Source organism: Barbus barbus, assembly GCF_936440315.1.
Source record: "Barbus barbus genome assembly, chromosome: 26".
NCBI classification, from domain to species: domain Eukaryota; kingdom Metazoa; phylum Chordata; class Actinopteri; order Cypriniformes; family Cyprinidae; genus Barbus; species Barbus barbus.
Window position 1 is genome coordinate 29419839 of NC_136754.1, and position 12667 is coordinate 29432505.

Sequence of the window (12667 nt, forward strand, 5' to 3'; positions counted from 1 at the left end):
GCTTTTCAGAATTGCTGCTGGGATGCGGGCTGGAGCAACTCTGGGAGGGTTGACGAAAGATGACCTAAACACCAGAGGACACCAAGTTACATCAACGACAATGCGTCCCAGTGCATCTAACAACGTATCTTTTTCTTCTTTTTTTCTAACAATGTATCTTTGACATCTGAATGGCCACATGATGATGCTACATAACTATTTTTCCCCCTCCTCTTTGCTTCCTCTGCTGGTGACCTTTGCGAATGTTAATAAGTTGAGTAACATTTCCCCCCACACATTTTCCCATATTTGACCAGTTTCTGTCAGAGATGAACAAAGAAGATGGGGAAAAATTAATCCTTGAAAACAAAATAACTTTTAGTTAAATGAAAACAAACCCCTTTTTTTTTAAAGACAATGTAAAAATAATTGCATTTACATAACAATTCTGCTAGTCTTACTGCACAGGGGGAAAACAACAACAACAAAAAAACAATTGCAGACTGTACATAGAAATGCTTTTAATGTTGCTATGTATAATATCATCAGTTTAAACTGAAATTAAATACTACTGGTGCGGTAAAATGCCAAGTTACATAAGGTAACTGAATCAGAATATTAATTTTGCACCATGCTGCACACATGAATATGGGAAATGTAAATGCATTTTACACATGACAGTGCTATTTCGCACATTGCATTTTAACTTGAATTTAACCAACGCTAGTCAAGGCTGAGCAAATGGCATTTGGAATTCCCCCTCTGTGACCCTCAGGAACAAACCATTATTAGTAACCAGAGGTGTGTCGGTGCCCTTCTAGCGTGTATATTTAGTGTTAACCGAGGCATTATGCTTTAAATACCAAGTGCTGGATCATGCTACTGAGTTATGTTTTAAGCGTCTTGATTCTTGGTTCAGTCTTTCTGTTTTGAGTGCGATGAGGAGACGCGACGCCCCCATCTGTTCCGCGCGCAATGGATCGTTCTGATTTCGCAGCTAAGCGCGTTTGTTGTCGCTCAGTGTGTGTTTGTGTGTCGACCGTAGCGGTAATATCTACTAACGATTAACGAACATGTCTGTGGCGTTCGCACCGCACCGGCAGCGCGCTAAAGGCGATATAACTCCTGCCGGGATACAAAAGGTAATTTAATTTAATATTTTTTTTCAAGCAGAATGAAACCGAGGGTAACTGCGTTTGCATTAACGTTAGTGGGCTCGGCTAGTTAGCTGCAACGTCTCTCCCGCCAACTCTCTCATAACACCACAAACAAAACATTTTAGAGAGATGTTTGTCGTCGTGTTCAACCGCTCCTGCAGAATAAAACACGAACAGGTCGCTCTTATGATCTTGAGTCGTTGTTTAGCGTTTAAATCTGTTTAAATCGCCTCAGCTTTGCGGTGTCTTTGTTAGCCGCTACATGCTCGGCTCTCTGATGAATCACAAGAGAGGATTGTGTAAAAGCGTCGCAGTGTACACGGTCAAACACAAAGAATTGTGCCAGCGATTTATAATTATTAGTATCATTACCGTACACCTGATTTTATTATTAATCGTATGTTTTGTTACAAGCGCGTATGCTAATTGCCGACTTCTCCTTATATTGATTACGCGGGTCTGATTTGATCAGCCCACCTTTATTCTTTGGTTTTCATTATTCCTGTCAGATTTGATTAGTCAAACATTTGTTTGTCGATGTGTTTCTCTGTTTTTAATTCCTCGGTCGAGCTTTATGATTCAGTTTTGTGATTCGGGTCTGGTTTGGTCAGTGAAGCTGTATTCTTCGGTTTTCTATTAATCATGTCTGTTGATCGGTATTCCCTGCTGCTGGAATGAATAATAGGGTTTACTTTAATGAAAGGAAGTATTTAAGGTAACAGGTTAATTAATGTGTCATCCAGCGGCATACAGCACTGATTTGCAGGCACCTGATGACCAAAAACTGTTGCTCGATGTGTTGTTTTCGCGAATTTGCAGATTTTGTGTGTATGCTTGTTTCATGACCTGACTCCTGACTGATGCGTAAACCAGCACTTTGATTCTTTCAGATCAGTTTGATTCAAGTTCACACTCATGTTTTTGAGCTATTCATTTAAAGGATCAGCTGCACTGGGTTTATACATGCAGAAACAACCCGATAGAGAGGCGTTTCTTGCCATTATGGTGTTATTGCATGATACACAGTCCTTTTATTGCATTACATTCAGTACAAACTTGGCACTGAAGCTTGTCTCAGCTGCAGAGATACAGGACACATTGAAATATAGAGAACCGTAACAGGTACATTACAAAATAACATGCATCTGACATTACAAAAAAAAAGATTAATTTCCTCACAGCCACTGGAAATAGGCATGGAATAAAAGCTTGATCTTGGATTGTTTTCACAATCACAATTAATAGGAGAATCGGTATTTCTATGGAGCACTACTGCTAACGGCTTAGTTTCCCCAAGTGTTTGATGCCATGTTCTTCTTCTTTTTTTTTTACTTACTGTGTTTTCATTAATTAGGTCTGATTTGATTAGCTACGTTTTAGCTTGATTAATGATTATTGGCTCATTTTTCCTGCATTATTTTTTTTTTCTATCTTAATGTTTTATTAACTTTGTGATGTTTCATTTGCAGTTGCTGGATGAAAACAATCAGTTGATTCAGTGCATCATGGATTTCCAGAGTAAAGGGAAAACAGCCGAATGTTCGCAGTAAGTTCTCAGTCATGCATATGCACAGTCTTTGATGTTTTTCATTTGTTTGTAGATTTTTTATATTTTTTTAACTTTGTTCGTCACTTTAAAAAAGTGGACAAAAATGTCTGTCAAAAATATGAAAGAGACATTATATATTTTTTTTTTTCACATTCACTGACAGATTTCTTTACCAGCATCAGTCCTGATCATAACTACCATAAATATATTAATTTTCAGGATTTTAACCCTTTAAATGCCAGTTTGTTTACATGATCCCACTGAACACAAAAATCCCAACAACTAATTTCATATAAAAAATTTTTAAATAAATAAAAACCTTACCATTCTAAAACACACCAATTTCCATATTCTTATATTTACATAATTTCTTTTTTTTTTCTCAGCAAAATCAGAAAATAGAAAAGACTGAATATTTGCTCTGTAGGTCAAACCTGGGAAAATGGTGACACCAGGTGGAAAATAAAAAGTTAAAATAAAATAAACATTTTGAAGCCTTGCTAACGGAGTGAAAGTCTGTTAACAAAGAATGCATGATTTATGCTTAATTGGCACAATGATTAAATATTGTGGTTTTAATGGGTTTCACTGGAGTCATTTTTGTCCTTAAGGTGCAGAGTGGAACTGTTTTTTAGTACCTAGTACAAAAATAGGAAATTAAATATTGGAATTTCAGTGCAAAAAACACATTTATGCAGTTTGCATTGACTGCCAAAAATTATTAGTTCACCCAAAAATGAAAATTGTCATAATTTATTTACCCTCAAGTTGTCCTAAACATGTATGAGGTTCTTTCTTCTGCTAAACACAAACAAAGATACTTTGAAGAATGTGGGTAAGAAAACAGTTGTTGGCCCCCTTTTATTTTCATATTCTTGAAACAAAAAATACTATGGAAGTCTGTGGCTAGCAGCAACTGTTTGGTTACAACATTCTTCAAAATAGTGTTCAGCAGACGAAAGAACAACATGAGGGAGAGTAAATGATGACGTGAACTGTACCTTTAAGATATACCATACCGTAGTGTTTATATCACACATTTCACATTCTCAAATGATGTAGGATGCTGCGTTATTCTTTTCCCAGTTCCCTCAGTGATCAAAGCTCTTTTCTCATTGCTCTCTGGCAGCTACCAGCAGATGCTACACAGAAATCTAGTGTATCTGGCCACAATAGCAGACTCCAATCAGAACATGCAGTCTCTGCTTCCTGCCGTGAGTATTTATTCCGTCTCCCTTCTGACACATTTATTGGCTTTAGCTAAGGTATAATAAAATGGTAAGAAACCAGAATGTATTTATATTTAATGTGCATAATTTGTATGATGTCTCTCAGCATGGGTTTGAATTGAACTTAAGATTAGATTGCCCTTGAAAAAAGGGAGCATGTATGTTGGTGTAGGTTGACGCACAGGAAATTATAAAGTATAAGTAGGAAATTGAATTTACAAAAAAAATAGCAGACTGTTATTTTGGCTAACAGGAATCATTATTAAATTGCCACTTAAATAAAACTGATAAATGAATGGATAAATAACTGAATGAAATCAGTGGCTGAGCAAGTGTCTCTGTGTTTGTCTATAGCCACCCACTCAGAACATGCCCATGAATCAGAGTGGAGCGACTCCACAGCTGCCCCACGGTCACAGTATGCCGTCAGACGGGCCGCCCGCACCACACATGCAGAGCCAGATGAACGGACAGATGCCAGGTACAGTCAGACCAGGGCACTCACCGTTAAACTCCAGCAGCTGAGGAAACCTCAGTCACTCAATTTAAACGGTTGATTCATTCAGGAACAAAACACTGTCATGTTGCTCAGAGACGCAAAACAGTGCTGTGGCTGTGTTTGGAGTTATTTTTGTTGGTTAAATAGAGCAAAAACAGGCAATATGGTGTTTAAAACGCAAGTATGTTAAAGTTAACTTTTTTTTTTATTGAACTGTTATCATATTTGTAATCACAATGATTTTTGAAGCAAAAAAATCGGCTCTTGATCTTCATGTGATTATTTTTTAACTATATGAAATTATATAAATATTAATTTTCTGCTCCCATGTCTTGATTTTTCTGATCTATCGTCATGCATTTTAATACTGAATCATGTAGTGAAAGAACGCACTCGCACGTGAGCTAGTAGACTTTTTTTACGTAATGTGCGTGCACTCTGTATGTGTGTTTTGTTTGATTCTTGCAATATATACTCGTTAAACAACAATTACGAAATTATCGCAAACAGTATATATATGTATATATAGCACGCCCCTATGACAAAGGCTATATCACAAATAAAGGCAGTTATTATTGTTTTTGGTATTGACTTTTTCAAGTTACTTGTCCGATTGGGCAAGTAAATTTCTCTTTCACTTGCCCATCCAAAACATTCACTTGTCCCGGACAAGCGTTAATGTCGAGCCCTGCTGTGCATATATGTTTGCATCTCAAAAAATGTGTTTTAGGGATTCATGACCCTTTAATCTCTGTCTGCTTCTGCAGGTCCAACCCACATGACCATGCAGGGCCCCGGGCCCAACCAGACACCCAGCATACCCAGCGGCTCCATTAACATGCCGCCCAGCAGCCATGGCACCATGGGGGCGTATAACCACACAGTGCCCTCCTCGCAGGGAATACAGTCACAGGGGCAGATAAACATGAGCCAGGGGCAGCCCATGGCCAACTACGGCCCTCGGCCCAACTTGAACATGCAGCCCAGTCAGGGTACTCATCTGAAAACCATGTTTTAACAATAATATCAACCACATAATCAAAAAAACAGTTTGCTATGAGTGCTTGTGTTTTCTAGGGCCTATGATGCACCAGCAGGCTCCTTCCCAACAGTACAACATACCCCCTTCTGGTGGCAGCGGGCAGCATTTCCAGGGGCAGCAGAACCCCATGGGCATGATTGGTCAAGGCAATCACGTGATGGGACAGAGGCCCATGCCTCCCTACAGGCCACCACATCAAGGTATGCTGAAATCTCCTTATAAAATATTGATTCACTCAGTTTTTGGTTGTTTTAATGTCTGTTTGGTGTGTTTTCAGGACCTCCTCAGCAATATCCTGGTCAAGAGGAATACTACACGGAGCAATACAGCCATGGAGGACAGGGGGCGCCAGAGGGTAAGATGCCTTCTCTTGCAAAATGATTTGTACTGCTTCAGTAGAGCACAAATAATCTTAACCAAATCATTCCTGTGGTTGGTGGGTAATGTTATGTCCATTTTGGGACAATATGATCTACATCCACTGCCGAATAGGCCACTCCGGTTTAACCTTCACGTTTGTTCACAATTAAACCCTACAGAGTAGCTGCCTTTTAATTTAGGGCCCCATAAAATCAATATTATTTTTACCTTCAATTCTGTGTTTTCCTTTCTATTTTTTTTCTGGGTTCTGTTTTGATTTATCATACAAAATGGTGTCTAACGAAATGAATAAATACAATAAACAATTAAATGTATATTTTAAAATGTAATCAATTGGGATGCAACAATTCACTCAACTCACGATTTGATTTGCGATTTTGATTTCACGATTCGATTTTCTCAACAAAATGTTTTTTAAACAAAATGAGGTTGAAGACAAATTATATAGTAAATAAAAAGGTGCCCTTTTATTAGGCTATAGCTGCACATTTCTTTGTGAAATTAAAATATAATTTCACCAAAATAAATTTAAATTTTAAAACAAACCCCAAATTAAATAAGTTACACAAATAAAAGAAATCTCTTCATATAAACAAAATGAGGCTTTGTCTGCTCTTTCCATTTAAAATGAGAGGCAACCACTGCATTTCAATCATCATCCAAACAAAGATTAGGGCCCTATGAAATCCGTTTTAGTTTTTCCTAAATTCAGTTTTTTTCCGTTTGAATTTTTCTGGACTCCTTTTTAATGGTCAAATTAAATTTTATTAATCAAAGCATGCCTAATTAATTAAAATCATGAAACTTTTACAATATAACATTAATTTATTAAAAGTGTAACAAAAATGACATGTTTGGGGCCATATGAAATGTTTTATATTTTTCTCACCTTGTTTTTTTGTTACCAAATTCTGTGTTTTAGGATGTCTAATTATTTGAATGCATTTTTTTTTTTATTATTTATTCTTACAGTAGCCTTATGAAATGTTTTTTCCCCCCTCAGAAATTTTGTATTTAAATTTTACTGGTCATCAGATGACGGCATAAAACATCGATTTAATTTATATTTTAATTAATGCAAATTAAACATTTAAATTTTTGGCAAATAAAGGGGATTTACTATTAAAATTAAAATATTTTGTGATTATTTCTCAAAAAAAAAAGTTTTATTATTTTTCAACAGTAGTAGTATTACGCACATTCTAATAAATAATAGCAATATAGCCTATTTCTGGCACGATGCCTTTAAGGTTAACCAAACCTTTATTTTGACAGGGTGCCTTGAATACCTTTAAAGTTCTGTGTGTATATATGACGCTAGTTTTACTCAAATGAAATGCTCATGAAGTGACTCTCAGATCAGTTCTGGAGATGTTGGTCATGTATTTATGTCCTCATTGAGACGGCAGACGCTGAAATCACCGCGAGCGTCACGCACGCTGTGTCTGCTCCATTCATACAGAGACGTGCAGAACACGCAGGATTCATATTTCAATTGACTTTTGTGGCTTAATATTTACAGATACTAGCCCACATCGCGATTTGATTTAAGTGTAATGACCTTGATTAATTCATCCAAACTTTGACAAATTCCGTGACATTCCGCATTAAACTGTAAATTCCATTTTTATGACTGGTTTCCGTGATTCCGTCTGCGTTTTCTGCATCGCAGAAATCATAGGGCCCTAAAAGATTCAGTGTACATGCAGCATGAGCAGTTTTTAATCTAAATTAGACTGTAGAATTTCGAAATCTCAAGCAAAAACAGAATGGTCTGACTTTAGTTTTGTGAAACTGTACATAACACCTCTGAAGGAAACAGCAGACAAGCTGAATGAGACGCAGATTCACTCTCTGCCAGCAGGTGGCGCTTATGAACAACAATGATACAGTGTTTCCTGGGTTACTTTCATATGCATTGTTCAGAGGCAAGATGAAAAGAAAATACCACGTAAACTTTTCTTTTGTACTTCACAAGTAGCTTTGCTGATGCTTCATGAATTGCTTGTTCCTCTTCCTGTAGGAAACGCACAGTATGGTCAGCAGCAAGAGGCGTATCAGCAGGCTCCACCGCAGCAGCAGGGTTACCCTCCGCAGCAGCAGTACACAGGACAGCAGGGATACCCCGGACAGCAGCAGGCCTATGGTATGAATTATACTGACAGATTCACGTCTGAGACATCGGAAATCAATCATTGACGGCTGCATTTACTCTCAAGTTCTGCTTCTGTGTGAATGTAGCAAAAAAAAAAGAAATCCTGTCTCTCTGTCTGTGTGTGTACAGGTTTGGCTATATATGTGATGGCCAATATGGTAAAATATCATGATAGCTGATTTGTGAAGACATCTGTCCTCACTAGTTAGAAAGGTTCATAATGGGCCAGATGTTTAACTTTAAGTCTAATGATTAGGGGTGGGAATCTTTGGTCACCTCACGATCCGATTCCAGAACGATTCTTGACCTACTTTCCCCCCTTATTAATTAATTGAGAATTTTAAAATCCTTACATTTACATATCCTCACATAAGTAATTAAGTACTTTTTAAAATAATTACAAATTAAAAAAATAATTAAAACAGTTGTATGTTAAGAGTTTTAAACTAATATAACTTCAAAACATACAAGCGAGTGGCAAATAATAAAGAGGAGCATAGAAACTTTATATAGCATTTATATAGTCTTTGGCTTTTTATCGCAACACAACTCCGAATACAAAACTCAGAAAATAAAATACTGATACGATACCACTTTCATTTTCAGTAAAAGGGGAACAAGAGAAGCAATGCAAGACTGCTTTCCTAGTGATAATAGGAGGAGAAAAGCATGGGAAGATGCCTGTGGACGAATAAACTTCCTCCAATAAACTCTCCACTTTAGCCCTGATGCCTTTTGAGTCTTAGTAGACCACAGCTACTGAAAGAGCTTACAAGAGACAAGAAACGCTAGATGCCATCTGTTAAGATGGTCATACGCTAATCATGACTCGCAGCCGCTAGAGGAGTTCCTCAGCGATCAATTTTTTTCTCCCACCCCTACTAATGATGTACACATTTCTGACATGGCACAATTTGAACAATTTGTGATCATAAGGTTTCTTAATCAGTTAACTGTCTACATCACTAGTAAGAATACAGAGATACAATTTTATTTATTCCTATTAGTAAACACACTTATTTTTATACCAACAGGTCCGTCTCAGGCCGCTCCAAGTCAGTATCCGAACTACCCCCAGAGTCAAGGGCAGCAGTATTCAGCTTACAGACCCCCACAGCCCGGACCACCACAAGGACAGCCGCAGCGCCCCTATGCTTTTGACCAGGTGAGAAACCCTCCCTCCACTACAGAGCGCTGCTAAGATACCTGTCGAAATCTGTGTTAATAGATACTTTGTTTAAATGAGAGGGACATTTCTGTTAACTGCTGGTATAAAGATCACCAATTTTGGAACTTTTTCTTCATGTGTGTCTGAGCAATTACGAGCAGAACCATAAATTAAAGGGGACCTATTATGCAAAAATCACTTTTATAAGGTGTTTGAACACAGTTGTGAAAACAACCAGCCTATAATGTTAAAAATCCATCCATCATTTTTTAATAAAACCAATAAATCATAAACAGTCTCTCCAAACGAGCTGTTTCAGATTCTCCCTCTGTTCATGTCACCGAGGGGAAAAAGTCCCACCCATTTGTGACGCTGTCTGCCCTATTAGCATAAACACAGCCCTGAGTGAGAAGCTGCAGTCCGCCATTACTGGAGATATATACAATATCAGTGCCAAAGAGGCTTTACAAGTGTTGTGTTTTGGGATGCACTAATAAACATAAGAGTCTCCATAATCCCCCATCTGAGCCGAGGACACTGTGGTTAAATTTCATTTTCAAAGGAAATGTCCCGGAAAAAATTGGTAACGTCCCCTATATGTTTAGGAATCAATACCAACGCTTCGTGCACGAACGTCAGCTCCAGACAAAGTAAGTATCACGCGTTTGTTTTCCAAATTGCCTTTCTGAAAGAGCTTCTTGGCACTCTGTAAGGCCTATTGCTAAAGCTATCATTCTCTGCCTGTTTTCACTGATGCTGCCTTCGAGTGCTGCCAGAATGATCGTGAATAGGAATGTAGTTAAAAGTTGCATATGAAAGCAATGCGAGTCGATCGCTTGAAGTTGTGGAGCTCATAATCAGAAGTGGGACTTATAAAGTTTGTGATAGCATGAGACCAGCTATGTTGTTATTTTTATCCCACTGTGCTCCCCATCTGTGTAATTCATAAACGCGAATCCGGGAGCACCAGCTCATTCGCATTTAAAGCAACATACTCAAATTCAGTGTGTTTGGGCTCATACCCTGAAAGTGGCAATTTTAACAAGCTATACAAATTTATCTGTTGGGTATATTGAGCTAAAACGTCACATACACCCTCTGGGGATATCAGAGAATTATTTTATATCTTAAAAAGGGGCATAATAGGTCCCCTTTAAGGCCTAAAAAGGTCTTAAATCAGAGCAGAAAGTCTGTAATATAAAAAGTCATAGCATTAAATGTTGCATGACCTGCATCCTTAGTATTTTTTTAAGACCAATTTAAGGAATAAACTGAATGGAACATCAATATGGCCTCTAAATGTAAAAAAAAAGTATTTTTTTGTTTTCCAATACAAATATATAAACATTCTTAAATTGATATACATTTACTTGATATTGAGCATATGAGTTCTTGTTGTCTGAGAAACTGAGTAAAAGTGAGTTCATGTTCCAGACCAAACATCCGAATTATGAATAGATAATTTGCACTGGATTTTTAATTTATTTTTTTACTTTTTGTAAAATGACTTACAAATTTACATTTTCAAACTTTGAAACACTGATGTCAAACTTTGAAGACATTTATATTTAGAGACCATATTGACATTCTATTGTTTATTCCTTAAATTTTCTTTACTTTGTCTTAAAAAAGGCCTTAAGAAATCTTAAATTTACCTTCATAAAACCTGCAGAAACCCTGGTTGAATCATTGTGACTGTACTCATCAGCTCCTTTTCAAACATTTGTTTCTCACTCTCTTGGAATCATTAAATGAGACTATTAAATCTCACTTTTATTCTGTAATATTTCCATCTTTAAAAGAAACAGTAATGCAAACTAATGTTTTTGAGTGTGATACATGACTCTTATCCTTCAGTAACACAATGTCAGTTACTAAGTCTGTCATACTAGTGTTGTAGCACAGGCTTACAGTGACTTTGTATCTTTCTTCACAGGGGCAGTATGCCAACTACCAGCAGTAGATGACGAGCATTTGACTTCCCACCCTAGCATTTCCAATTTGGAGCTGTGTGTGATCTGATGAAGGGCTACTGCGCTCTCAAAATCTCTATACATCCCATATGAAGAGATGAATCTTCCCTGCTAACGTAGACTGAACTCTTCATTCGGCCACAAGCATTTGAACTAACCGATCAACGATTGGCTCGATTCTCAGCACAGGTGAACTAATTGTGAAATGCCTATAAAACTCATTTGACAAAAAAAGAGAAAGCGTACACATTAAGAATTTCCTGTCAACTCATATGTGCATTTTTGAGTTTAACAGAGAAGCAATTTCACAGCAGCAATGCCTTAAGTGAAACAGCTGCCTTATTTACAGCAACTTACGAAATCAGTGAAAATACAGAAACACAAACAGCAGTGGAACGTGTTGTTTTTCTAAATAAAATTATTTGTGCGTTGTTGTTGTTTTTTACATTTTCTCCTCTCCCACAAATGTCAGAGAAGCAATAATGCTGAGGTGCGAATGAAGGCTAGTGGAGAGGTGGAAAATGGTTTTCAGGTTCAAAACTATGCTATGATGTATAAATGTATTTTATGCTTTATCTAATAGAGCTCAGATTGAGTCCAGGTGTTGAACAGTAGCTCAAAGTGTTGTCCCGTGTGCTTATTGACTGTATTGAATTTGTTTTCTTTTGTTTTTGAAGGTGGGACGTTCCATTTTAAAATTACCTGTATGTCTTGCTGAAATTTGATTAAACCGATCTGGTACTGTAGTGGGTTGTATTTCAATCATGGACTGTCTTCAAACTTGGTATCAATGAAGCAAATATTTTGTAGGGGGTCTGGGCTGGGGATGCTGTAGCCCAGGGGCCCAGGAGTGCCCAATCCTGCTCCTGGATATCTACCTTCCTGTAAAGTTCAGCTTCAACCCTGATCAAACACAACTGAACCTACTAATCAGGTAAGTAGGTAGATCTCCAGGAACAAGATTGGGCACCCCTGCTCTATCCTATCCTGTATCCCAACAAGACCTTGGCTCCATCACATTCCTGCTGAGAAATAATGGTTCGGTCAAAAGGTACTTTGATACTAAAGCTCAGTCAAAGGTGCAACACTTGGACAAAACCCACAATAGTGTCCAGCCATTCGCAGGAATCTGCTAACTCCCTGCAATTTGTAGGAACTGGAAATTCCTACAAATGAGCTAAATGTTTGCTTTAATTGGACAAACCTGTACTACTTTGCCCAAGGTTGGTGACTTTAGCTTTAAACTCGCAGATTTCTAGGCCTTTGTCAGACTCTTATTTGACTCTAAAGCTGTGTCCCAATTCAAAGGCTGCACCCTTCGAAGACTGCATTCGATGGGCGATTGCGTCACCGCTGTGCGACTGAAAGCTGTCCTAATTTGAAGGCTCCTTCAAGTGTGTCCTTGAAACGCACCTTTCATTTCTCAGGCAAAGTCTACAACAGATGGGACCCTCCGTGACAGACCTACCACAGAATTTATTGCGTGCCAGGGACGACAGGATTTTTTGAGAGAAATTTCCAGATTACACTTTTAA

General features: G+C 37.8%; 1 protein-coding gene across 2 annotated transcripts; it reads left to right on the top strand.

Annotated features, from left to right (window-relative positions):
• Nucleotides 1-752: 752 nt before the first annotated feature.
• LOC306846356 (protein SSXT-like) lies at nt 753-11878 on the top strand. 2 transcript variants are annotated; one of them, XM_079379677.1, is made up of 11 exons: nt 753-1121; nt 2606-2682; nt 3815-3899; nt 4269-4395; nt 5181-5405; nt 5491-5655; nt 5733-5810; nt 7860-7982; nt 9026-9156; nt 9765-9809; nt 11096-11878. In XM_079379677.1, the coding sequence occupies exons 1-11, from the start codon at nt 1053-1055 to the stop codon at nt 11120-11122; spliced, it is 1152 nt and encodes a 383-aa protein (XP_079235803.1). In that variant the 5' UTR covers nt 753-1052; the 3' UTR covers nt 11123-11878. The 2 variants fall into 2 exon arrangements, with proteins under 2 accessions (XP_079235803.1, XP_079235804.1); XM_079379678.1 differs by lacking the exon at nt 9765-9809 and having other exon boundaries at nt 923-1121.
• Nucleotides 11879-12667: the final 789 nt, after the last annotated feature.

Excerpts from the sequence above, each read along its gene's own strand:
- LOC306846356 (XM_079379677.1), top strand. The coding sequence starts at position 1,053 with ATGTCTGTGGCGTTCGCACCGCACCGGCAGCGCGCTAAAGGCGATATA. Across the intron at positions 5,656-5,732 it reads CTACAGGCCACCACATCAAG|GACCTCCTCAGCAATATCCT; the intron begins GTATGCTGAAAT and ends GTGTGTTTTCAG. Across the intron at positions 5,811-7,859 it reads AGGACAGGGGGCGCCAGAGG|GAAACGCACAGTATGGTCAG; the intron begins GTAAGATGCCTT and ends CTCTTCCTGTAG.